Raw genomic sequence first — 22,654 nt, forward strand, 5'->3', positions numbered from 1 at the left:
ATAGTATTTTTAAAGTGGGCTTCAAACAGCTATATCAGAATCCAAAAGCTGGACACTGACCCCTTGGTCATGGCTGGGTTTTGCCTCCCTCTAACGCGGTGGTGGCCTCAGCCATTAGGCACTGGATACAAAGAGCATATTATCCTGTCACACACATGTCACATTTCATCAGAGTCGGTATTGGTCAGTCCATAGCCAAGCACAGAATATGTGCTTTAATGACTTGGAAATTAACAGTCGAAAAGATTCATCATGAAAACTCCCTGACACAAGTCTTCTCCTTTAAGATTCCCTATTCAACATGTGCTTTTCAGTTCTTTAAGTTCCTAAGTTTCTTGTGCATTACAGTTTTTCTTTTCTACACATTTTCTCTCTTTTTGGCTCAACGATTAGTGTAGTCACTTTTCTTTACGTGTTCTTCCTCCTTTTTTTAAACATTAAATTTAAATATAATGCCCCCCTCTATACTTTGAAAGTCATATCATATCACAATAGTCTGGCACAGGTATCAGTAACTGCCACTGTAGAAGAGAACTGAGCATCTTTTAGTAACTTACCACCTTACCAAACCATAGGAATATTTTCATGACATACTAAGTTATTTGTTTCTTTCTAGACAAAAGCTCTAATGGACAAGCTTCAGAAGACTATTTCATCTGAAGGAAGATTTAAAAATCTCAGAGAAACCCTTAAAAAGTATGTCTATCTTAATTATTAAATTATTCATAATTCACAAATATGTTTATATAATTTTTATAGTGTACAAATAGTCACTTACCTCCTACTTTGGCTTGAAAAGAAAAACAAATGGGAACAACTTCCATCACATAGGTGTTTTTCTGATTTCCCTTTTCATTTGGAATACTGTGGATACAGTAAGTAAATAGCTTATGGACATACTCGTGGTATGCAGAGCTTTCCAAATAAGAAGAAAATATCACCATAGTAAATCAAACCACATAAAGAGTAAATAAAACTCTTTTACTATAAAGAGTTTCTTGACTTGGTATTTCTTAATCTAAACACAGTGATTTCCTGTGATTTTTTTTTTTTTTTTTGTGGTACACGGGCCTTTCACTGTTGTGGCCTCTCCCGTTGCGGAGCACAGGCTTCCGGACGCACAGGCTCAGCGGCCATGGCTCACGGGCCCAGCCGCTCTGCGGCATGTGGGATCTTCCTGGACCGGGGCATGAACCCGTGTTCCCTGCATCGGCAGGCGGACTCTCAACCACTGCACCACCAGGGAAGCCCTCCTGTGATTTTTTAATTTAAATATTCCAGTGCCTATTGATTATTGTTATGTATTTTTGACCTTTTGTTGCTGGATCATTCTCTCTTTCTACAGACACGCACACACACACACACACACACATGTGCACAGAGACAGAGAGAGAGAGAGAGAGAAAGAATAAAATGTATTCTCCTGCAACTTGTTTTCTTATCATCTACTGCACATACTTGCCTTACTCTGGAAAATATTGTCCTGTGATGCCCTGAGAGAAAGAAAGACTCATAGTAACAACAGTGACAACAATAGCACAAGAACTATTCACTGAATACTTGCTAAATGACAGACTCTATGTGAAGTGCTTGATGTGTCTAATTTAAGCCTCACAGCAAACTAAAGAGATAAGTTTTATTGTCTCCATTTTACAGACAAGGAAACTCCAGTTCAGAGAGTTTGGCCTGCATCACTTAGTAAGTGGTCAAGCAGGGACTCAAACCCAGTTCACTCTGGATCAAAAGGCCATATTCTCAGCCTCTAGACTCCTTGAGAAAAACAAGTTCATCCCCCTTCCAAACAGCAAAGGTCTCACTTTAGCATGTAGTTGTCATATTAATTAAGTCTATACCTTCTAAAACATTTAAGTACTAACTAAAACAGAAAACAAGTTTTACAAGCTCTAATTACATTGATGTTTTTTTCCACCCACTTCTTTAAGGTTGAATGTTTGCACTTTAATGAGGTGAGGGCATGGGGTTTTCCTACATGCTTTTACCCCTCAGAGAAGTGTGGCCAATGCAGATAAATACTGCAAGCAAGTCTCGCTAGCAAACGTTAGTATTTGTCTGTAAGACATCCCGTTGTTTGAAATACCATTGTCTCAAACACATAGTAAAGCATGGGCGGTAATTTTGTATCATATTCTATTGTGAGGCATATTTAAAACTCTGCATATCATAAGTGTGCTTCTGAAAATGGAATTTAAAACTTGATTCTTCAGGGTGGGAGCAGCACATTTGCTTCCTATTTATTTTAAATGGGGAGGTAAGTGGACACTTGTGGGAATGAGCATGACAACAGTACCTCTTGGTCTTGCAGTTGTAACCCCCCTGCTGTTCCTTATCTGGGAATGTACCTGACAGACCTGGCGTTTATTGAAGAAGGAACACCAAACTTTACTGAGGAAGGCCTCGTCAATTTCTCCAAGATGAGAATGGTAGGTGAGAATTTCATACAATCAGGCTGTCTCAGTGACATCAGTGGCTTACAGAGAAGAGGCGACATCATGGAAGGTCACTGCTTTTTATGCTCGAGGTGAAGAGGTGGTGGACACTGGTGGTGGACACCTGATGTTGGCTGATTCAGGAGATTTTCGCAGGTCCATTTCAGCTTGCAGTCTGGACAAAGAGGGTAGGGAATAAAGCTCCAGGGATGACTTTCTAGGACTGACCAGTGATAGACGGGTGCTGAGGCTTCTTGCTGGACAGCTGGGTTCTAAGCACCAAGTTAGAAGCAAGGAGCCCATGGACACTAGCACCCAGGGCTTGCCACTCCTGAACCTGAGGCCGCCCCATGCCAGCTGTTGCCCTGATGGTGAATTCAGTATTTCCTTGCTGTTAACATTTTGTGTGGCTCATTAAAGGACAAGAAAGTCCTGGGGCCTGGAGCATGATGGGACAGGGCTCCAGATACCTCACTGGAGGAAGGGACTGACTTCTCTGGGACGGGCTTCCAGAAGAATGTGCTGCAGCACAGGGGCAGTACTTAGGCTTTGCTCTTGTTGTTTCTCCGTCAGATATCACACATCATCAGAGAGATACGCCAGTTCCAGCAGACTTCCTATCGAATAGACCATCAGCCAAAGGTAATATTGTGTGGTTGTAAGAGAATTTAATGAAGAAAAAAGGGGAAATTAATTCATTGGAAACAGCAGTAGAGTAGATCAATAATACCAGAAGCTGACTCAAAGAAAAGACCAATAAAACAGACAAATCTTTGGTAACTCTGAGTAAGAAAAACAAGAAAGAAAGCAAAAAGAATATCAATTCATCATCAAATTCTATCTGTTTTACATCCTGTATTTCTTGTGAAGCTGGAACCACCCCTGGTCCAAACTACCAATATCTGTTACCTGGTCTACAGAATGCAAATCCATTCTACAAATTTACAGCCAGATAGAACTCTCTGGAACACACAGTGGAAGTTGTTTGCTTTATTGGCTTCCCTTTGCTCTTAGGATAAGGAAAGAAAAAAATCTTGATATGTCCAAAAAGTCTTGCATTATGTGGTCCCTACTCATCTTTCAAGATTCATATCACGTCTTATACCCCCTTCCTCTCTCCATTCCAACCATAACTGGCCTTTATTACCTCTTTCTTTCTTTACTTTTGTTCCTTCCTTCCTCCCTCCCTCTATCCCTCCCTCCCTTCTTTCCTTCTTTTCTTTTCATTTTTTAATAGACATTATTTTTTAGAATCATCTTAGCTTTACAGAAAAATTGAGAAGGTGAGACAGAAGATTCCCATATAACTCACAGCCAATTATCCCTATTAGTCATGGAACCTGACATACTTATTATGAAACTCATAAGGAAGGTTTAATAGGCCAAAAAAAATAAGGACTTTTTGAAAAATAAGAAGAGTAAGGGAGAGCTTACCCTACCAGATACAGACACTAAAACTGTACTGAATAAAACAGGACTATATTGGCACAGGAATACAAACTCAATGGAGCAGGATAAAGTCCAGATGCAGATTTTGTCTATATGAAAATCTAATATGGGATAAAGGAGACGTTTAAAGAAAGCGCCAGAAAGAAACTGACCATTGTATAAATGGAATAGGAATTTTGGCTCTCTGTCTTATACCATTCACAAAAATTAATTCCAGATGAATTCACTACTTAAATATTAAAAAATATTAAATTATTTAAATAAAATATAGGACAAAATTTCATGACCTTTGGGTTTGAAAGACCCTAAACACAGAATGCAAAATCTGTAAAAGACAAGCTTGATAAAGTTTTTGCTGAATCAAAATCTAAAACTTCTATATGACAAAGGGCAATTGTTTAAAAAGTCAAAATACAAGCAGTAGACTAGGAGACAATGTTTGTAACATTTAAAACAAAGAGACAGAATAAAAGTATTCCTATAAATCTATAAGAAAAGCATAAACAACTCAATAGGAAAATTGGCAAAGCTATAAGCAGGTAACTCACAGAAGAAGAAACAAATAAATATTTGGAAAATGTTCAACTTCATTAATAAGAAAAAATGCAGATTATGAAGCATCATTATCAGCTATCAGAAAGACAAATTTTTAAAATATTGATAACAGCAAACATGAGTTAGGGTATGGGATAACAGGTGCTCTTATGTACTATAGGTACAACAGTTTTGGAGGTCATTTTATATTACGTTTTAAAATTAAAAATTGACATACCAAGTAACTGGAATTCTTATACACTGCTGGTGAGAGTAACACGGTACAACCTCTTTGGAAAAACTGTGTCATTTGGAGATTTCTTGAAATGTTAAATATGCATCTACCTTATGACCCAGGTATTTATCCAAGAGGGAAGTGAAAACATGCCCATTAAAAGTCTTGTATAAAATGTTTATAGCATTTCTTAATAATAGCCAAAAATTGGAAACAGCCCAGGTGTCCATAAATAGATGAATGGATAAACAAATTGTGGAACATCTATACATTGGACCCACTACTCAGCAATGGAAGAGGACAAACCACTGAAACACGCCACAATATAGATGAATCTCAAAACATTATGCTGAGTGGAAGAAGCCAGACACAAGAGAGTACATACCGTGTGATTCCATTTACATGAAGTTCTAGAGCAGACAGAACATGTGGTGGTAGAAATCTGAGCAGCGATTGCTTCTGGCAGCAGGTCAATTGGGAAGCTGCATGAGGGAACTTTCTGGGCTGATGGAGTTATTCTCTAGCATGCTATATATGTAAGTTACATGGGTGTTTACATTTGTCAAAACTAATCAAGCTATTAATTTTACTTATGTCTGTTATATCTCAGTAAAAATAAAGAAATATTTTCATGGAGCTACCCCATGTTCCAACATGTTCATCTCCATATCCTTTCCTTTCATTTCATTTCCAGTGTCTAGAGGACCATTCACATGTGAGCACTAGGAAACATGCTAACAAGGACTTCACTGTAACTTTGTGTCATAGTGAAACACTGACAGCCACCAAACACCCATCGATATGAGATCATTAAATAAACTCTGACATGTCACACTGTTAATGGTGCACAGCAGTTAGAGCTCTTTGTACTGACATGGGGAGCTCTCCACAACTTCTAGTTTGACAAAAGCAGAATAAAATGTATCGTTTTGATACCACTTATAAGGGGAAAAAATGATTTCTGTTTAAGTGCATGGTAATGTCTAGAAAGACACAGAAAAATGTCTGGGAGAATACAAGCCAACTGATAACAGTGGCAATTCTTGAGGGCAGTGCCTGGGGGTGGGAGTTGACAGAGGACTAGAGATGTGTGATTTTTTTTTTTTATAGTAAGAATATATTCATAATTTTTTTAGTTACCTAAAGTATTTCAATGCTTAGGAGAAAACGTTGAATTGTGTCAGGTTCCATGCAGAAAATGTACGTACTGGTGTTGTGACAAAACTCAAAGTGGGGATTCCCCTTTTTTCTCCAGGTCACTCAGTACTTGCTTGACAAAGCCCTCATCATAGATGAAGATACACTGTATGAGCTGTCTCTAAAAATTGAACCTCGGCTCCCAGCTTGACGATCCAGCCTTGCCCTGAGTCGGTGGAATTTTCGTGGAAAGCAGAAGGGACAGAACTGTGCATGCCACGCCTCCCACAGTGCAGGGAGGACGGGGGTGATGGAGACGAAGCCAGTCTCCTTTGTCCCCCGAAGATGATGGAACCAAACGGGAATTCTGTCTCCAGCCAGGGGAGCCCAGTTGGTTGGAGTGGAAGACAGATGCTTCAGACTTGGGTGGGAAGGTGAAGAGATTGATATTTGGTAAAGCTGAGGGCACATTTGCATGAGGGAATATAAGACGGGAGGTGCTGGTAGCCATTTTAATGAAGCAGGTAAGAAGGGGAATTTGAAACTGCTGCATATTCTATTAGAACTCGGGGACGAGGGTCCATAGAAAAGGCTTGTGATGTTTCGCTGGCACTTTACTGGCCCAGTGCACCTCCCAGTCTTCTCCTAGGGTTTAACTGCTTCTGTTACATTTCCTTTGTTACAGGCTTCCAGAAGAGCTGCCTCTGTAGGGATGGGCCGACACATAAGCAATTTCAGTCCTCAGCATGTGCATGGTCCTCAGTGCATCATAAATATTTATATTGGAGGAATGGCATGTTCTGAAACTGCTCTTTCAGTCTTTAGGCAACAGGACAGGGAAGACAGGTTGAAAGTCAAGTGGATTTGTACGTAACATTTCCATAATTAAAAACTCAGTAGCCGTGCCCCTGCGGAGCCCAGCCAGTGGCTCTCTCGAGGTGGAGGAGTGGGGGGCTTCTTCCTGAGGCTGTGGAGACCAGGAAGCCAATGCCCTTGGAGAGACAGGTGCAGGCTTTGCAAAACGATGCCCACGCACCTCACCGGCAAAACTGTGGAATACGACAAAAGGCCACAAAGTGCTACAGGGAAGAGTGGGTTTCAATGCTAAGTGAAAAGATATACTTAAAAATCATCTCTGCACCTTGCTGTGCTTGTTTTCTTCCCTCCCCCGCCCCGCCGCCCCCCACCATTGGTAATGTGGGAATCTATTCTGATTTACACAAACCATTTTTAGCCTCACTATGAACGTTGATTGTATTTTTTTTTAAAAAAAGCTGTTTAGTGGGATTTTCTTTTTAAAACCCACCCTTCCGTGTGCTGTTGGTAGACGGTTCTTCCTCAGTCTTTAAATTTGGAGACATTTCTGAGTGAAAATATTGTAAGTATATGGGAAATGGACCCAACCACTCAACAGCCCTTGTGTCAGAAAACCAAATGCAGGGGTTAGTCCTCCTACCCTAGGCTGGGAAAGCAACCTTGCTTCTCCCAGGATTGTTGGTTGTTGAAGAAATAGGGCTATCTCATGTTTACCTCCCTCTTCTCTTCTCAGGGAGACCTCTGCTTTCAAAGAAGAGAAAAGATATAGAGTTATTGTTACCTGAGCCTATGGCATCTGGCAGGCATGAAGCATATTGATGCAGACAATGAAAACAAAATTGACCTGGCTGCTTTCTCTCTTTCTTTGCACTTTAATTATGTTGTTAGAGCTGACAGCTGACTAATAAATTCAACTTGCTGGCTCATAAGACCCAGGGAACTGATAATGTCCCACAGAGGTGGAGAATGTACATTTTTCCTGCATGGTAAGGGCCATGTCTGTACATAACTATATAGTGAAATATCAAGTTAAGTAAAAGAAAATACTTACCATATTTGAAGACCATTCCAAAAATATTTTCAATAGCTCATATTAGCCAACAGGATAGCACTAAACCCAAGGAGGGTGACTTATGGATGCTTTATTTTTCTTTTTTAAAAAAAAGTTGCTTGTTTTTTCTCTTTAGTTTCAAATAAGAGGTTGATGCATCTTGATGCATGATAAGAAGCATGGGTTGTTTGGATCCTAACAACGCATAACTTACCATTTGTTTCTCAATGTTCAGAAACAGAGTTTGAACTAATATATGTCAATTGCACCAAGCACCGCAAAGTCTTGCAAAAGAATAAGAAAGTCAAGGTGAACTTTCTTGGTGCAAAAACATAGTTTTGAAGGTGAACTAAAATCAGGACAAATCAGTGGAAGGACCACACACATAGTAGTTTCAGGCAGAGCAACATGCAGAAAGGTTGATGCATCGGACTCTGCCCTTAGAATCCCCAAAGTCTTCCAGAAGGGAGGGTGTGGTTCTGTGGGCACTGTCCCTGGAAGTTTGGACCCTTAATTCTCTGACCCAAATGTTGCAGAGGCAATGCAGCCATTCTTTTTTTTTTTTTTTTTTTTTTTTTTTTTTTTGCGGTACGCGGGCCTCTCACTGTTGTGGCCTCTCCCGTTGCGGAGCACAGGCTCCGGACGCGCAGACTCAGCGGCCATGGCTCACGGGCCCAGCCGCTCCGCGGCATGTGGGATCTTCCCGGACCAGGGCACGAACCCGTGTCCGCAGGCGGACTCTCAACCACTGCGCCACCAGGGAAGCCCGCTGCCATTCTTATTAGAGAAAAATGGGAACTAGAGGAATTTCCAAATACTTCTCCCCTTTTGGCATACAGGTTTTCCTCAACTAGTGACCCAAAGCTTTCAGGCCTATTTCCTGCAGAATGTTGGAAGCGCCCCCCAGTGGTCAACTTTGGGCACTGTCAGTAGTCTATGCTGACCTTTTGCATTTTATTGAGTCACACACCCCTCCTTCTGCTTCGTAGAGTCTGAAGCCTTGCTGGAGCTGCAAGAGAGAGAACTCCACCTCCAAGGGAGTTGCTTTTGATGACCTGCACTATTTGGGGGCCAGCTGGGAGAGGAAAGTGCATTTTTCAATTTGGTCACATTTAAAATCCCCAAGAGCAATTTGTGGTTTCTTTTTGATTGTTTAAAGCACCCATCCTCTTCTGCCTTGCAAGCTTTGTGTGACTGTTGGAGTGTGCACCCCTGGCTGTGTCTGCTTATATTCTATTATATGAGACCCATTTCTATGAGTAGATGGGAGGTCAACCCCTAACAGCCAAGTAGGGAACACATATTCTTGCAAAATGAACCCAGAAAATCAGAAGTAAAATCCAGTTTCTTGCTTTCAGATGAATACCCACATTTTGTACTGTCAATGAAATTATCTTGGGGATTTTAGGAGATGCCTTTGGTTATTAACTAAGACATCCAGTTTTGCTACAGGGACAAATCTCTTACATAAGCCAATATATTACACAGATTTAGGAATGAAGTAGAATGTTGTCACTTTTCCTTAGTGTTTCTCTGAAGGAATTTAAAGAGGGAATTTTAAACAACTGTTGCAGTATTTTCAACTGGCTTTGACACCAAGTCCCCACTACTGTTTGCTAAATTTCAGTACAGATACTGAATACCTTTGCAGAGAAAACTCCCTTATGTTCCAGTTTGGAGTGTGGGTGATGATGGACCCGCCCCTCTTTTTTTTTCTCACAGTGCTATAACAGACAAGACCATGGGTCAGCAATGATTGGGCCACTTTTAAATTCTTAACTAAAAAGAGTAATGCAATAGAGGGGTTGTTCCTAATAAAATTAACTTTTATTTTAAAATAAAGGATTTTATTTAGCTTTTCTTTTCAAAGTTTTATTTTCTTCCCCCTGGATGGGAAAAAAAGAAGAAAAAAACCTTTCCCTTCACTTTATAAGATTTTTTAAAAACCAGCCTGTGAAGTTTATCATTTTTACTTCTGTTGAAATGGTATAAAAGATAACATATTATTTATGGCTAAAGGATAGAGCTAGGCTAATGTCCACAGCCAGAAGGAGTAAGTGAATAGGATTCATTTTCATTTCAGAAAGACAACAGATTGTAGCTTTAAATAATGACTTGATTACAGACACCACTGTGTGAATCCTGGTAATAAGACTTGAGTCAATGAAATCTAATCAGAGTGTCATTTCTCCATGTCTGTCAGTGACTTAAAATTAAGGCAGGGCAGAGCTAAAGTAGAAAACAACCATTTTGTTGTAGGTATAAACACATGAATGATTCAGAAAATTATTCATCTTGGCTACCACACCACATGACGTTAATATTAGGGTTGATTTGATTGTACTTGATCTCACTTGCTCAAGAAAAATAATAGTTCATCAATAAATGATGTTGAACCACTGTCTTTGACACCACCGTTGAGTTTTCCATGGAAAGGCAGTTGTGAAAGAGCACTGGACTAGGCATCCTAGCCCTGAGTCCTAGGCTCAGATCTACATCTAAAGCCTTAGGCCAGTGCTGAAACCTCTCTGATCCTCAGTTTCTTCATCTGTGAAATGGAGCTAATAGTGATTCCTGTGCTGCCTACCTCACAGGGCTGTCATGAGGACAAAATGGATTAGACTGTAAACCGTAAAGTGCTGTCCAAATGTGAGGTAACTTGATTACCATCCTCATCTCTCTTCTGCAGAGGATTTAAGTGTATTTCTTTGTGATTTGTATGTGTGTGTGATGGACAAACCCATGTGTTACTTTGAGAATTATATTGTTTGTGTCCAGTTGCTTTGCAAATCTATGGACATTTGTGACTCCGCCAGAGGGGTTTGTGCTGTGGCCTAACACTTGCCGGGTGAGGTGTGGGTTATGCCTGTATGCAAATTAAACTTTGCCTTTCTCGAATTCTCCAAAATCTCCTTAGTCTCTTCATTTGATTCTTTTAGCATTTTTCTATCTTGTCTCTTTCGTCACAATGGGCTCCTTCAGATATTCTTTTGTTATGCTTCTGAAGTTCGGTGGGGGAAAAGGTTTAGAGGAAGCCATGCTGCAGGTACCAAAATATTAGAGAATTTGGAGGACCTCAAATAAATATTAAGGGTCATCTAGTTCCACTGTCTTTCCAGGGCTTACATCTTTCCTGTGCCATCGTCAACCCAGGTTTGACCACCTCCAGGCACAGAACTCATTACTGTCCAAACAGCTCTGTTCACCTAATGGCAGCTGACAAACAGGCTGTGGAGAGAAAAGGTGCTGAGGCCTGGCCCAGCCGTCACTGGCTCCAACCCTGGATGAGCCCCTGAGCCATCTAGAATTACTGCAATAGTTACGTGGAATAATACATATGAAAATACTTAAACTTTTTTCAAGTAGATGAAGTTGTCCTAACATTTAGAGCTGAAGGAAACGTGACACAGCTGTTGAGCACAAGAGAGAACTGAGGAAAGGAAGAATGTAGGTCCCTCCTGTCCCATTGGTTTCCTTTTCCATTTCTGAAATGAGCAATCAGCCTGGTGGGGATTCAGGAACCCAGGTTCCTTTCCTCTTGTTACTTGGTCATTCCTTACGGCATCGCCCTTGCCTACTGGTCAAATCTGTGTCCTGCTAAATCCAGGCTCCAGCTGGATTCGGGAACAGAAAAGAGAATAAGCCCACGACAGGAGATCTCCTTTAGAGCAAGTGATAGGGCAGTTAAACACTTCACTTCTATTCCTGTCCCTATGGCAAGAGCAAGCCACATGGCCACCCTGGCCACTAGGTGTGGAAAGAGCCTTCACCCTCTGAAGGGAGTTGGCAATGATAAGAAAGGAGTACGTGTCATATGACAGAGATCACATCTGAAGGATTTTCGGAAATCTGGAATTTCTGTTGAGTCACCTGTGGAGGCTACCATCCCATCGCACCACATTTATCGTAAGCGTGAGGATGACTAGGCCCCCAAAAGAAGATACCACACCCCTTTTCTCGATAAGATCCCAACGTCTCTTCTGACCTTACTTACTAACTTATGTAAAATTACACTGTAAAAGATGAGGGGTTGAGGTAAGGTGTGGGAGGTGGGGGGAGGCTAAATGTCCATTAGTAAGGAATTGGGAAAAAAGAAAGATGGCAACTGCCATCCTATAAATTCTACACCTCCATGGTCTTCAAAAGCCTCACCATCCTCCGGATCTGGGCTATTTCAGGCTCACTGGATTTATTTCATCTGATGCCTGAACTGCCATGAAACAGCAAAATAGTGAAACAGCAGCTGGTGAGCCCCACAGACCTCTAGCTTGCTGCCTGTTCTGCCAGGGGAGCCGGAGGGACCATGGTCCATTAGGACAGAATGTGCACACTGGGAACTCAACTCTTCAGAGGAACAGTTTGGTTGGTCCCAATCTGCAATTGTTTAATGAAAGAACATAGGAGAGCCTAGAAAATATCTGAGTATATCATATGCAGAAAGGGTATCACTTTGTAAAAATTTCAATTCATTGTAAGCTAGGTTATAATGATGGCATATATATTAACTGAGGTAAGACCAATACACAGTAAAGTGCTAGAATCTTAAGTGTACAGCTTGAGGAATTTTTACATGTGTGTACCCCCATACAACCGCTCCCAAATCAGGAAACTTTCCAACCCCAGAAGGCCCTCTCATGCACTCTCCCAGTCAGTACCCCCATGCAAAGGTAAAATATTCGTTTTTTGCTTTGGGTCATATTTAAAAGAGGTGGAGACTCTGAAAGAGAACCTCTCTAGGTGGGAGGTTATTCCTGGGCTCCATCATCCCCTCTGTACATGGATTGGGTCCTGAGAAGGAAGGGAAAGGAATCAGCTGGTGATGTGCACGTGGCCATAGAAGCTGGGTACGTGACCATCACCAGAGGCCTGGGCAGCTCCCTCTGAAATACAGGGCTGCAGTCCAAGGTCCTGGGGGGTCATTGCTATTTACAGTCAACCTTTCTGGTTTGTGGTGTATGTTCCAAGGAGGGCTATTTTTAAGCAGGGCGATGGCCTGCAGGACCTTCTGGGTAGTAAATTAAGCTGGTGTGGATATAAAGTGAGATTGTCAAGCAATCTACTTCAGATGGCCTGATCTAGAAGAGACGGGTGATTGTCCCTGAATCCAGGCCCCAGACAACAAGCTGGAAGGAGATGTCCTGGTCCCTGGTTCAGAGCATGATTAAAAACTGGAGAGAGGGAGCTTTACACGTCTTCCTTAGCTTGGAGGGGAGAGGGGAGAGGGGAGAGGGAAAAGGGGAGGGCCCCGGGAAGAAGGGACCATCCTCCACAGCTAACCGGGGCCCCAGGGATGGGCTCTTGAAGGAAGATAGGTACAAATTCCCTAACAGGTGCAGCAGTTTCCAGACGGTCCTTCCACCCCGAGGCCGGGGCCGGCAGGCCTGAGCAGCCAGTCAGCTGGGCTGCGGGCCCAGGAACCCCTCGCAGAGTTCGGGGAGAGGCAGCCTCCAGCACCGGATTTAGGGGAGGGAAACGTTTCAGAGAAAGGGCAGATGCTAGAAAACGGCGGAAGAGTTGGAGTCCGGCCTTCAAGGGCAAGGCTCGGGGACCAAGTGCGTCCCGAGGCCTCAGACGGGATTGGCCGAGACGGGCCCCGCCCTGCCCCTCCCGGCCCCGCCCCGCCCGGGAGCCCTTTCAAGGCCGGGCCCCCGCCCCTCCCCTTACAGTCCCGGGCTGTTCGCGAGAGGCAGGACGTGGGAGACTCCCGGCTCCAAGGTCAGTGAGGCAGTGAAACTCGGCTTTATTCCTCCAAAGTGGGGTTACTGCTAGAGCCAGGGTGGGGCCTTGTGAGCAGCGGACCCAGGGCTGTAGGCCGGAACCTGGGCACTGCTCCTGTGTGAAGACTTCATGGTGACTCTCTAAAGAAGCCGGCAGAGCGTCTGTCCTTGGCTGAGCCATCCTGCACGCAGGCGCAGGTGGCCATTCCGTGGGACAGCTGCGCTCGAGGTGCTGGAACCGTGTCAGCACCCTGCCTGCGGTGCCTGTTTTTCATAGTGAATCAGGACTTTTTCTTGATGGAAAAAATCTAAATGCCACTGAATTGGGAACTTTAGCCTTCAACTTCCTTTCCCTTGTAATTTGTAGAAACTAGTTCATTAGTTTTGAGAATGGTTTCCCTAGCAGCATCAAAAGAGGTGCAAATCAGTGACTTGGGGTAAGCTAACTTAAAAATGAACATTCTGGAGCCCTGGAAAGGAGCTAATTACTGATTGGGCCAGTAGCTAGACCTGATTTAAATTGGTTAATGTTATTGCTAGAGATTGTTTTTTTTGTTTGTTTGTTTTTTTGTGGTACGCAGCCCTCTCACTGTTGTGGCCTCTCCCGTTGCGGAGCACAGGCTCCGGACGCGCAGGCTCAGCGGCCATGGCTCACGGGCCCAGCCGCTCCGCGGCATGCGGGATCTTCCCGGACTGGGGCACGAACCCACGTCCCCTGCATCGGCAGGCGGACTCTCAACCACTGCGCCACCAGGGAAGCCCCTAGAGATTGATTTTTTTTTCTTTTATTAGCATTTTGAGATTGATTTTTGAAATCACTAACCCATTAATCATGAGCCAAGGAACTGTTTTCCCCCCACTGGAGGTAAAGATGCTGTAGAATTGACCTACATGTGTTTCATCTCTGGCAAAGGACTGTTCTTTGCTTGCTTGCTTGGGTTACTGTCAGCCCTGTTCCTGTCCCTTGAGTGGGTGACATCTCTGCCTTCGAATACTCTGCTGGGTGTGGAGAGTGACATTCACCAGAACAAGGCAAAACCCTTCGGCCCTCCTCCGCGCTGCCCTTTAGACCTTCCCTTGAGCATTGCCCTGTCTCTGACCCACACAGGGTCAGGTGAAATCACCAGAGGTGGCAGTTCATGGCCTCATGACAAGGCTACGCTAGTTCACCTGGTGGGCTGTTTCCAGAAGTGCCACTTTTCCTATCTGCAGCTATCATGCTTCCTCTGTTTCTAAGCTAGTGTCCTTGGTCTGTTCTCTCTGTGCTCATGGAGAAGAACATGACCACCACCAGAACTTGGCAAAGGGGCTTCTTGAGCCTCCCAAGCAGGCTCTTACAGGATATCTGGGCGTTATTAGGCTGTGTGAGCACTCCACTTCCTCTTCTGCTTTTGTAGGCACCTTTCCCAAAACCCCAGCCTTTAGAGCTAACCCTTCTGTGGGTTAAGGCACTGTTCCAGCAAAGGGCACGAGCGTCACATGCACCCATGTCACCCACTCAAGGGACAGGAACAGGGCTGACAGTAACCCAAGCAAGCAAGCAAAGAACAGTCCTTTGCCAGAGATGGAACACATGTAGGTCAATTCTATAGCATCTTTACCTCCAGTGGGGGGAAAACAGTTCCTTAGCTCATTATTAATGGGTAAGTGATTTCAAAAGTCAATCGCTAGCGATAACATTAACCAGTTTAAATCAGGTCTAGCTACTGGGCCAATCAGTAATTAGCTCTGCCAGCTTCATGACCAAATCTTAGCCTTAGACAGTGGGCCAGAGGCCAGGTCAGTTTTCCTAAAGGGCTGGATGAGGCAAGTACAGGAAATGTGGGGTGAGGGTGAGATAAGGAATGGAGAGTCCTGGGCGTTCAGAGGCAAGAGGAGGATTGCTTCTGAGACACACTTTGCCCCTGGCTCAGAGGCACTGGGTTTCCATCTCTGCCACAGCTTAGAGAAGGAGCCATTTGTCTTCCCAGAGGGAATCACGTGGGACCCTGCGTCAGCATTCTGGGAGTTCCTGCCCCTGAGCCAGGAATCCCACAGGGAGCCTGTCTGAAGGTGACTGCTGGAGGTCACACCCATTCCTGCCTGGGAAGCCACAAGGGCTCCTTTCCTTGGGCAGGGAAGGAGGGTCCCACTCCTTTACAGCATTTCAAAGGACTAGATGGTTCCTAGCTTCCTACTTTCTTGTAAACAACTTACCCTTGAGAGGCGAACCCGGTCATGGTTGTATGTCTTCATCACCAGGAGGCCTAGGAAAGACCTCTGTTTTGCAGGGAAGGACCATAAAGCCCTCTGCTTATGACTTTCTACTTGTTGAATGGAACGGGAATGCCCAAGGGTGCCTCTTAGGGTACCAGTATAGCCGGTGGTGGCGAAGTAACTTGAACTCTTTGCTCCCTTAGAACTGGGAAGGAAAGCCATTCTCTGCTGGCCACGAATGGCATCATAAGAATTTGTTCAGAGTGTTCTGTGGAGCTGGTCCAACCCCAAGGACATCTTCTGTTTTGGGGTGTCTCTCTGGAGGGAAAGCTGACACGTGGTCCTTCCCCGGTCTTCCTTTGCCCTCCAAGGAACTCAAACACATGGACGCCATTTACAGCTGGACCAAAAATAACTCTGAGTCAGCAGAATGGTACCTATGGCATCTCCATCCAGGATACTCAGGACGACCAGGAGGCTCAGAATTGAGGCCATGACAGAACCTAAGGCCTCCACATCTTAGGATGTCACAGAACCAGACAAAACCCTTAAACCAGGACCCAGACTCCCAGTATGCCTGCCTGAGACAGAGATATAGAGCTCTTGGGCACAGTGACAAAGGGGCTTAATGTGGTGGTTCTTGTGTTTTAGTGGAGAGGGCAAGTGTAGGAATACCACAACACTGTTGCTTTTGGCTGTGATCTTGCACCCCGTACTGAAATCTCCCTGGCTTGGAGCCCAGCAGTTCTGCCAGGTTTTAGCCCTATTGCTGTAAACAGTTATTTTCAAATCAAGAGTCATGAGGTATTCCAAGTTAGGGAAGCTGAGGCAGACAGCTTCTATGGGGTGAGGGCTAGAGACTACCTCCCTCCTCACCCCTGCAAGCCCTACTTCTGGAGGAGAGAGGAGAGAGGAGGGGAGGAGAGAGAAGAAAAGTCCATGCCCCGTCTCCTCAAGAGAAAGGCAGGCTGGCGCAGCAGCCCCTGCATGGCTGGCAGGCGCTTCGGGCACCTGGCGTCAGAGTGGAGAGGGTGAAGGAGCACCTGGGATCTGGGCCACTTCAGCAGAAGCCTGAGGACGGGGAAGAGAGCAGGCTTATAACATCTGGGACTCTGGGGGAGTCACATGCCCCGAGGTGATGGTCCTGTGTCTAGTAGCTGCTGTGGTAAGTGCACGTCTGCGGTCTTGGGAGCCTAAGTGGAGGGATCTGTGTCACTCCCAGGTCCTAAACCACAAAGGTGGTTTCTCTCCAGTTGCTGGTCTGTGCAGGGCTACCTGTGAGGTGCTGTGGTCTGCAAGGAGCCTGCATCCAGGGCCAAAGACAAGCCTAGGTTCAAATGCCAGCTTTATCAAGGTGCTGATCCCAAGACCTGGGGCAGGTCCCTTAACCTCCCTCTGTTTTCCCCATCTACAAAATAATGCCTACTTGGAAGGATTGTTTCAGAGACTGAAAACAGTGTTTGTAAGGACCTCTTGCAGGATGCATGGCTCATGCTAGGAGTTTAGTAAATGATAGTTAAAAAGAAAAAAAGACAGTAAGGTTTGACTGGGCATGTAGGGATGGAAAGGACATTCCAGGTGGAAGGAAAGGCCGGGTAAAAGGTCAGAGTCTGGAAGAACTTGGGAGCCCAACTGAATAAATCCATTTTGCGAACCCTGATGCTGGTTTTCAGAGGATGAGCAGTGGATCGGAAAGTATATGATGGGCTCCTTCTGGAATCAAGTCTTGTCCTCAGATTACAAAACAGAACAATTAGGTGAAACACTTTAAATGCTAAAAATGTAAACTAAAATCAACATTCAGAGAAGGGGCAGACCAGTCTGGGATGACCAGGGGTGGCTGTGGGGAGAGAGTGATAGCTGTCCCATAGGCTTAGGGTCACTAGGGGGAAGGGACTCACATTTATTCAGTGCGTACTGTGGCCTGTCACTTAGTCCTCACAACAGCTCAGGGAGAGGTCTCATCAAACCCATTATAGAGAGGGAGTTGCTGAGGCTCAGGTAGGCAATTCTTGGGCTTCCCAGACCTAACAGGGCTTGGGAATTGCCTGTGCAGTTTATACAACATACCTGTGACGGTCCCATTCTTGCCACTCATTCAAAAGATGGAGCCTGGAAATCTGGATTTTTAGCACACTTCACAGTTGATTTTTTTTAGCTTTTAATTTATTTATTTTTGATCATAAAGGCAACCCATGTTGATTTTTACAAGTGATGCAATACAGAATTCTATTAAGAGAAAATTAATAATCTGCCTACTCCAAGTCTGTTGCTCTGAAGTAATGCTTTTTGCAGTTTGAAGAATCACCTTTAGTACTTTTCTTGATGTTCTTACAAATATGTGCAAATACATATATACGTATATCATTGTTACAAAATTGGAACCACTCATATTCATTACTCTGCAAGTTTTTTTTCCCTTTTAACCTAAGACTATGGCAAGACATGCATCCAGGTAAAGTGGAGGCAGTTTTAACTGATTCTTTAATAGCTGTGGAATATTCCATTGTCTGAATGTGTCACATTTAATACAACCCTTCTCCCTCTGATAGACAGGTTTCTTCTAGGTTTTTTTTGCCACTACACATAGTGCTTCACTAAATATCCTTGTGCCTCTCTCCTTGTATACTGGCAGCTCTATTTTTTTTTTTTTTTTAGAAATTTAGCCTTTTTAAAAAAAAATTAAATTTATTTATTTTATTTTTGGCTGGATTGGGTCTTCATTGCTGCGTGCTGGCTTTCACCGTTTGAGGCGAGTGGGAGCTACTGTTCGCTGCAGTGCACGGGCTTCTCATTGTGGTGGTTTCTCTTGATGCGGAGCACAGGCTCTGAGAGCGCGGGCTTCAGTAGTTGTGGGTCGCAGGCTCAGTAGTTGTGGCGCACGGGCTTAGTTGCTCCGTGGCATGTGGGATCTTCCCAGACCAGGGCTCAAACCTGTGTCGCCTGCATTGGCAGGCAGATTCTTAACCACTTCGCCACCAGGGAAGCCCTGGCAGCTCTGTTTCTGCAGAACAGATTTCCAAAGTGTGATGCTGGGCCAGCGGGTATGCACATTTTTATGTTAATTGACGTTTCCTGGTTCACTTTCCAAAATGGTTGCGGCAGCTCACAGAGCAGTCCAGGTGATTCTGATCACAGACAGGGAGAGAGGAGAGGGCCACGCAGAGCTGCTCCCCCCTCACCTCCTGCCCCTAACTCTCCCAGCACTACTCAGCAGGAGCCTTTTAGGACCAAAAGAAGACCCCACCTTGCCCTCTAGCTTGGGCCTTTATTTACCTGTCTCCCCAAGAGCAGAATTCCTGACTTGGAGCAGCTAGGTGTAACTTGTCCTGCAGAAAGGCTCTTAGAAGACATCAGGGCTGAAGGAAGGGAGGGTGCCTGGGAGCAAGCTGCAGGCGCAGCGGGGCTGTGGGCTGGAGAAGAGAACTAGGGCTGGCCTATCAGGGATACACATCCCTGCAGGACCAGGCACCCCTGCTTGGCCGAGTACCCCACTCTGGACTAGGGGGCACCTGCGTCCTCAGGAGAGAGGGGGGCTGAGGGAAAAGGCTCTGTCTTGGGTGAGCAGACCCAGAGAGGCACTAGGAGACGGCCTGGCCCAGGAAGTGGCCTGATTAAGGTGCAAGACAGAGGGTCTCAGGCAGAAGCATCCCAAGGAAGAAGCCTGCTGTGGATCCAGGCAGGCTCTGCAATTGCCCCACACCCAGGAGGTGCGGGCTTCCTGAGTCTCTGGGGGATGCTCTCAATGTGTTCAGTAGGTAACCCTCCATCTGTCAGAAGGAGCAAGGGAGCCCTCAGCCCCCCTGCCCTTGAACGAAGCCGAGTTCCCTGCTGCTGAGGTGAAGGAAGAATGTTCTCAAACATGCTGTGGGCAGCCTGTAGAGTTGACCTCTCAAAAGGAGTGCACAGTGATAGTAACAGATGTGAGCAGATTTTCAGCCCTTCATAAGTGCCAGGCCCCGTTTGGATTTGCCCCTAGTAGCTGCAGGTGTTCTGGAATCTAGAATCAGTCAAGGTTGTCCCCACATCATGGGTTTTCTCTGGACCTTTGGGGACAGGCAGCCACTACACATCCTAGGCAGATTCAGTCCCAGTGTAATTCAACTCTAAATTTCAGGGGAATTATCTGCTATAGAATCTCCCCAGAGCCAAATTTGGATGAGTGACAGTGGTCCAGGACGCTTTGTCCTCATCCAGAAGATTCCGGACCTAGGCATAGAACAGGGCGTACAGTTAGCCTTTCTTCCTCTCTTCCTTTCTGCAGCATTCCAAAGTAGATTAAGTGTGGTGTGGACTGAGGGCAATGGCCATTCTCCCACCTGGAGGATGGCTGGAAGGCAGCCGGCCATAGAGAGGCGATGCACCAGGCCTCTATAGTCATCTGTTTATGCATATGGGTGTGCGGTGTCTAGTCATTGTTTCTGCTCTGATCTTTTGCAGTTTGTGTCCGGGTACTAGTCCCAGGGCAGGTGGAAACAAGTAATACCTCAGTCTGATTAAGACCAGGCAAGCTCCCTCAAACAGTATAGCTGAGTGATCTGGGCCAGCTCCAGGCCCTCCCAGGGACTCCCATGGGGCTCTGGTTCCCCTCGAAGAACACTTACCCTTTGCCTGGTAGTTGCCCAGGTCGGGTGCTGGTTAAGAGCATGGACTAGGAAAAGAGACCACTGGTCTTGAATCCCAGTATTGCCACTCACAAACCGTGTGCTTCTGGACAAGTTATTTTACCTTTCTTTACCTCCATTTGCTCATCTGTAAAATGGGGCTAATAAGAGTATCAACCTCATGGGTCTGTTATGAGGATTTAATGAGGTAATAACCATAAAGCTAACAGAACCATGTGCCCAGCATAAAGTAAATGCTACACGAGAATTTTCCCCTCAGACTGTGAGCTCTGTAAAAGCTGCCACGTAGTAGGCACTTAAATATTTATCAGACAAATAAGTAAAAAGATACCTATCCTCACCATCTTATCATCCTGTCTTGCCTCTCCCTCCATTATTGCCCACTGTGACCCCTCTCCCCCAGAGCACATCAGTGTCATTCACGGTGACCGTGACCCACACTGCCTGATGACCTCTGGAAGTCTGTGGTCACTGGTGTTCCTGGAAGGTGGAGGAAGCCCCGAGGGCACGCCCTCTGGTTCCTCTGCCCCTCAGAGCTGCCCAGAACGAGGCCTGTGTGCTGGTTGGCTGTTTGGCCCCCGCAGTTATCCTCTCTTGAGCCCTCTCTGGAAACCCTGATTGAGAGAAACGATCCAGCATCCCTGAGAGAGCATAAAGAACCAGAGGCAGCTAGAAATATCTGGCAACTCCATCCAAACATACTGTAATGTTGTTTGTTATTAAACCTGATAAGTAAAAACAGGATCTTCATTTAAATAAGAAACTACTACTGAAACTCAATACATGTGATTTCTCTTTAGCTGTGTGACCTTTGGCTGTCAGTTAACCTCTCTGTTTTTGAGGTCCCTCATCTTTGACATGGGGCAAGATATCTGCTTCTTGGGGTTGTTGTAGAGAAAATACTTGGCACTTGAAAGTACTAATTTTCCCCCCTTATTAAGATATGAAATGATTTTTAATAATTCCACTTATTCTACAGTGAAATGGGTTGCTCTAGGAAGTGGTGAGATCCCCAGCACTGTTGCTATTTAAGGAGGGCTGAAAGGAAAGGATTCCTGCATTCGGGCTGAGCTACATGACCTCTAAAGTTCTTTCCCACCCCAGTGTCTCTATGGCTGTTCGTTCACTCACTCATCCAGCATTTTCTGAGAACTTACCACATGCGGGCCAGTGGGCTTGAGAACCAAGAAAAACTATGACCCAGTCCTGTGGTCTTTGGGTCTTTTCTCTCACATGTGCCAAGTGCCAGGTCAGCTCTGAGTGATGTCCATCCTTGACCTGAGCCCTGCTGAGCTCCCGACACCGTCCTCCCCAGTGTGTGGGAGAGGGAGATAACAAAATGAATGCTCCCTTCCCTTTTCTTAGAGCATTTCCTTTAGAAAACTTGTAAATTCTGTCTCTGCCCCTTTGAGATGTATTTAAATGTTTTTCAAAGCTAAGTAAGCTTCCAGCCAGCTTAACAACCCAGGACTGTCTTTCTCCAAGGCCTGGGAGCCATCTCTTTGAAATGTAAACACCAGGAAGATAGCACCCCAATCTCCCAGGCTCGGTGGTAAAGACCTGCTGTCAGAGAGATGGGAACAGCTCATTTTCCCTTTGGATAAAGGCAGTTAACTAACACAAACAGCCACCCCAATGATCAGGTGAATTTAGAGTGAATTCTGTGTGACAAATGGTGCTGTCATGTCCTCTTACTTGAGTTACCTGAAGAACAGGCGTAGGTGGGTCCTATCAGCACGGCTCTTTAAGAGGGTGAGATTTTGTTCTGTCTTTCCAGTCTCTTTAGCTGATGTGCATCACAGTCTGGTTTCATGCTTAGTCAATAATCAAGCTGTTTTCTTTCTCTCCTCTGTCTTTTGGAGAGAAATTTCTGGGTGTCGGGAGACTTAAATTTCCCCGACACCTAGCACTTTTCTCTTCATCTGACCCCTCCTCCCCCACCTACTGCTCAGTCCGAGAAGGATCCCTGGAGGAAGGAAGGGCATGCAGTGGTGCTTCATCTGTTATCTGTGGGGTAGCATCTGCTGGATCACCCCTGGAAACCGCCGAGGATGGGCTCAGTGGGCTCCCAGCGGGGCAACCAGCCTGTCATGGCTGAGAGGTCAGGAGCCTGTGCTGGGCTACCCTGGCTCAGGGGCAGCTCAACAGAGACCAGGAGCCTGAGCAGGGAAATGCTGAAAACCTGCCTACCAGCCTCACTCAGTTGCTTTTATGATAGGATTTCAAAATCAGTAGCTGAAAGGGACGTGTTTAGTGTTATGTAAGTAGATTTTTTTCTCAAGTTTTGATCCAGGAAGCTAGCTCACAAAATTGATTCTATATTGGCTTGGATACCAGGCCTGGGGCTTCATAGCAGATTAAAAGTGAGAAGTACTTGGGAGTAAAGGAGCCAGGTTAGTAAGGTGCCCTGGAGAATAGCCCAGGGAAAAGGACCCATTCCCTTAGAC

The 22,654-nt window shown here is 45.2% G+C and overlaps 2 protein-coding genes across 8 annotated transcripts in view; both read left to right on the forward strand.

Annotated features, from left to right (window-relative positions):
- RASGRF2 (Ras protein specific guanine nucleotide releasing factor 2) overlaps nucleotides 1-10,571 on the forward strand; it is a 232,965-nt gene extending 222,394 nt beyond the window's left edge. For all 6 annotated transcript variants that reach the window (XM_060295960.1, XM_060295961.1, XM_060295962.1 and 3 more), the window contains exons 24-27: nucleotides 617-696; nucleotides 2,324-2,441; nucleotides 3,021-3,089; nucleotides 5,921-10,571. In XM_060295960.1, the coding sequence (XP_060151943.1) occupies nucleotides 617-696; nucleotides 2,324-2,441; nucleotides 3,021-3,089; nucleotides 5,921-6,013 (360 nt within the window). In that variant the 3' untranslated portion in view covers nucleotides 6,014-10,571. The remainder of the gene's footprint in view (nucleotides 1-616; nucleotides 697-2,323; nucleotides 2,442-3,020; nucleotides 3,090-5,920) is intronic.
- A 2,747-nt stretch (nucleotides 10,572-13,318) lies between these two features.
- CKMT2 (creatine kinase, mitochondrial 2) overlaps nucleotides 13,319-22,654 on the forward strand; it is a 28,433-nt gene continuing 19,097 nt past the window's right edge. The window contains exon 1 of one of the 2 annotated variants that reach the window (XM_030846926.2): nucleotides 13,319-13,384. The gene's annotated coding sequence lies outside the window, so the exon portion shown is untranslated. The remainder of the gene's footprint in view (nucleotides 13,385-22,654) is intronic. The other variant, XM_060295967.1, reaches the window with a different exon arrangement.

The sequence above is a fragment of the Globicephala melas genome, chromosome 3 (genome assembly GCF_963455315.2).
Source record: "Globicephala melas chromosome 3, mGloMel1.2, whole genome shotgun sequence".
NCBI classification, from domain to species: Eukaryota; Metazoa; Chordata; class Mammalia; order Artiodactyla; family Delphinidae; genus Globicephala; species Globicephala melas.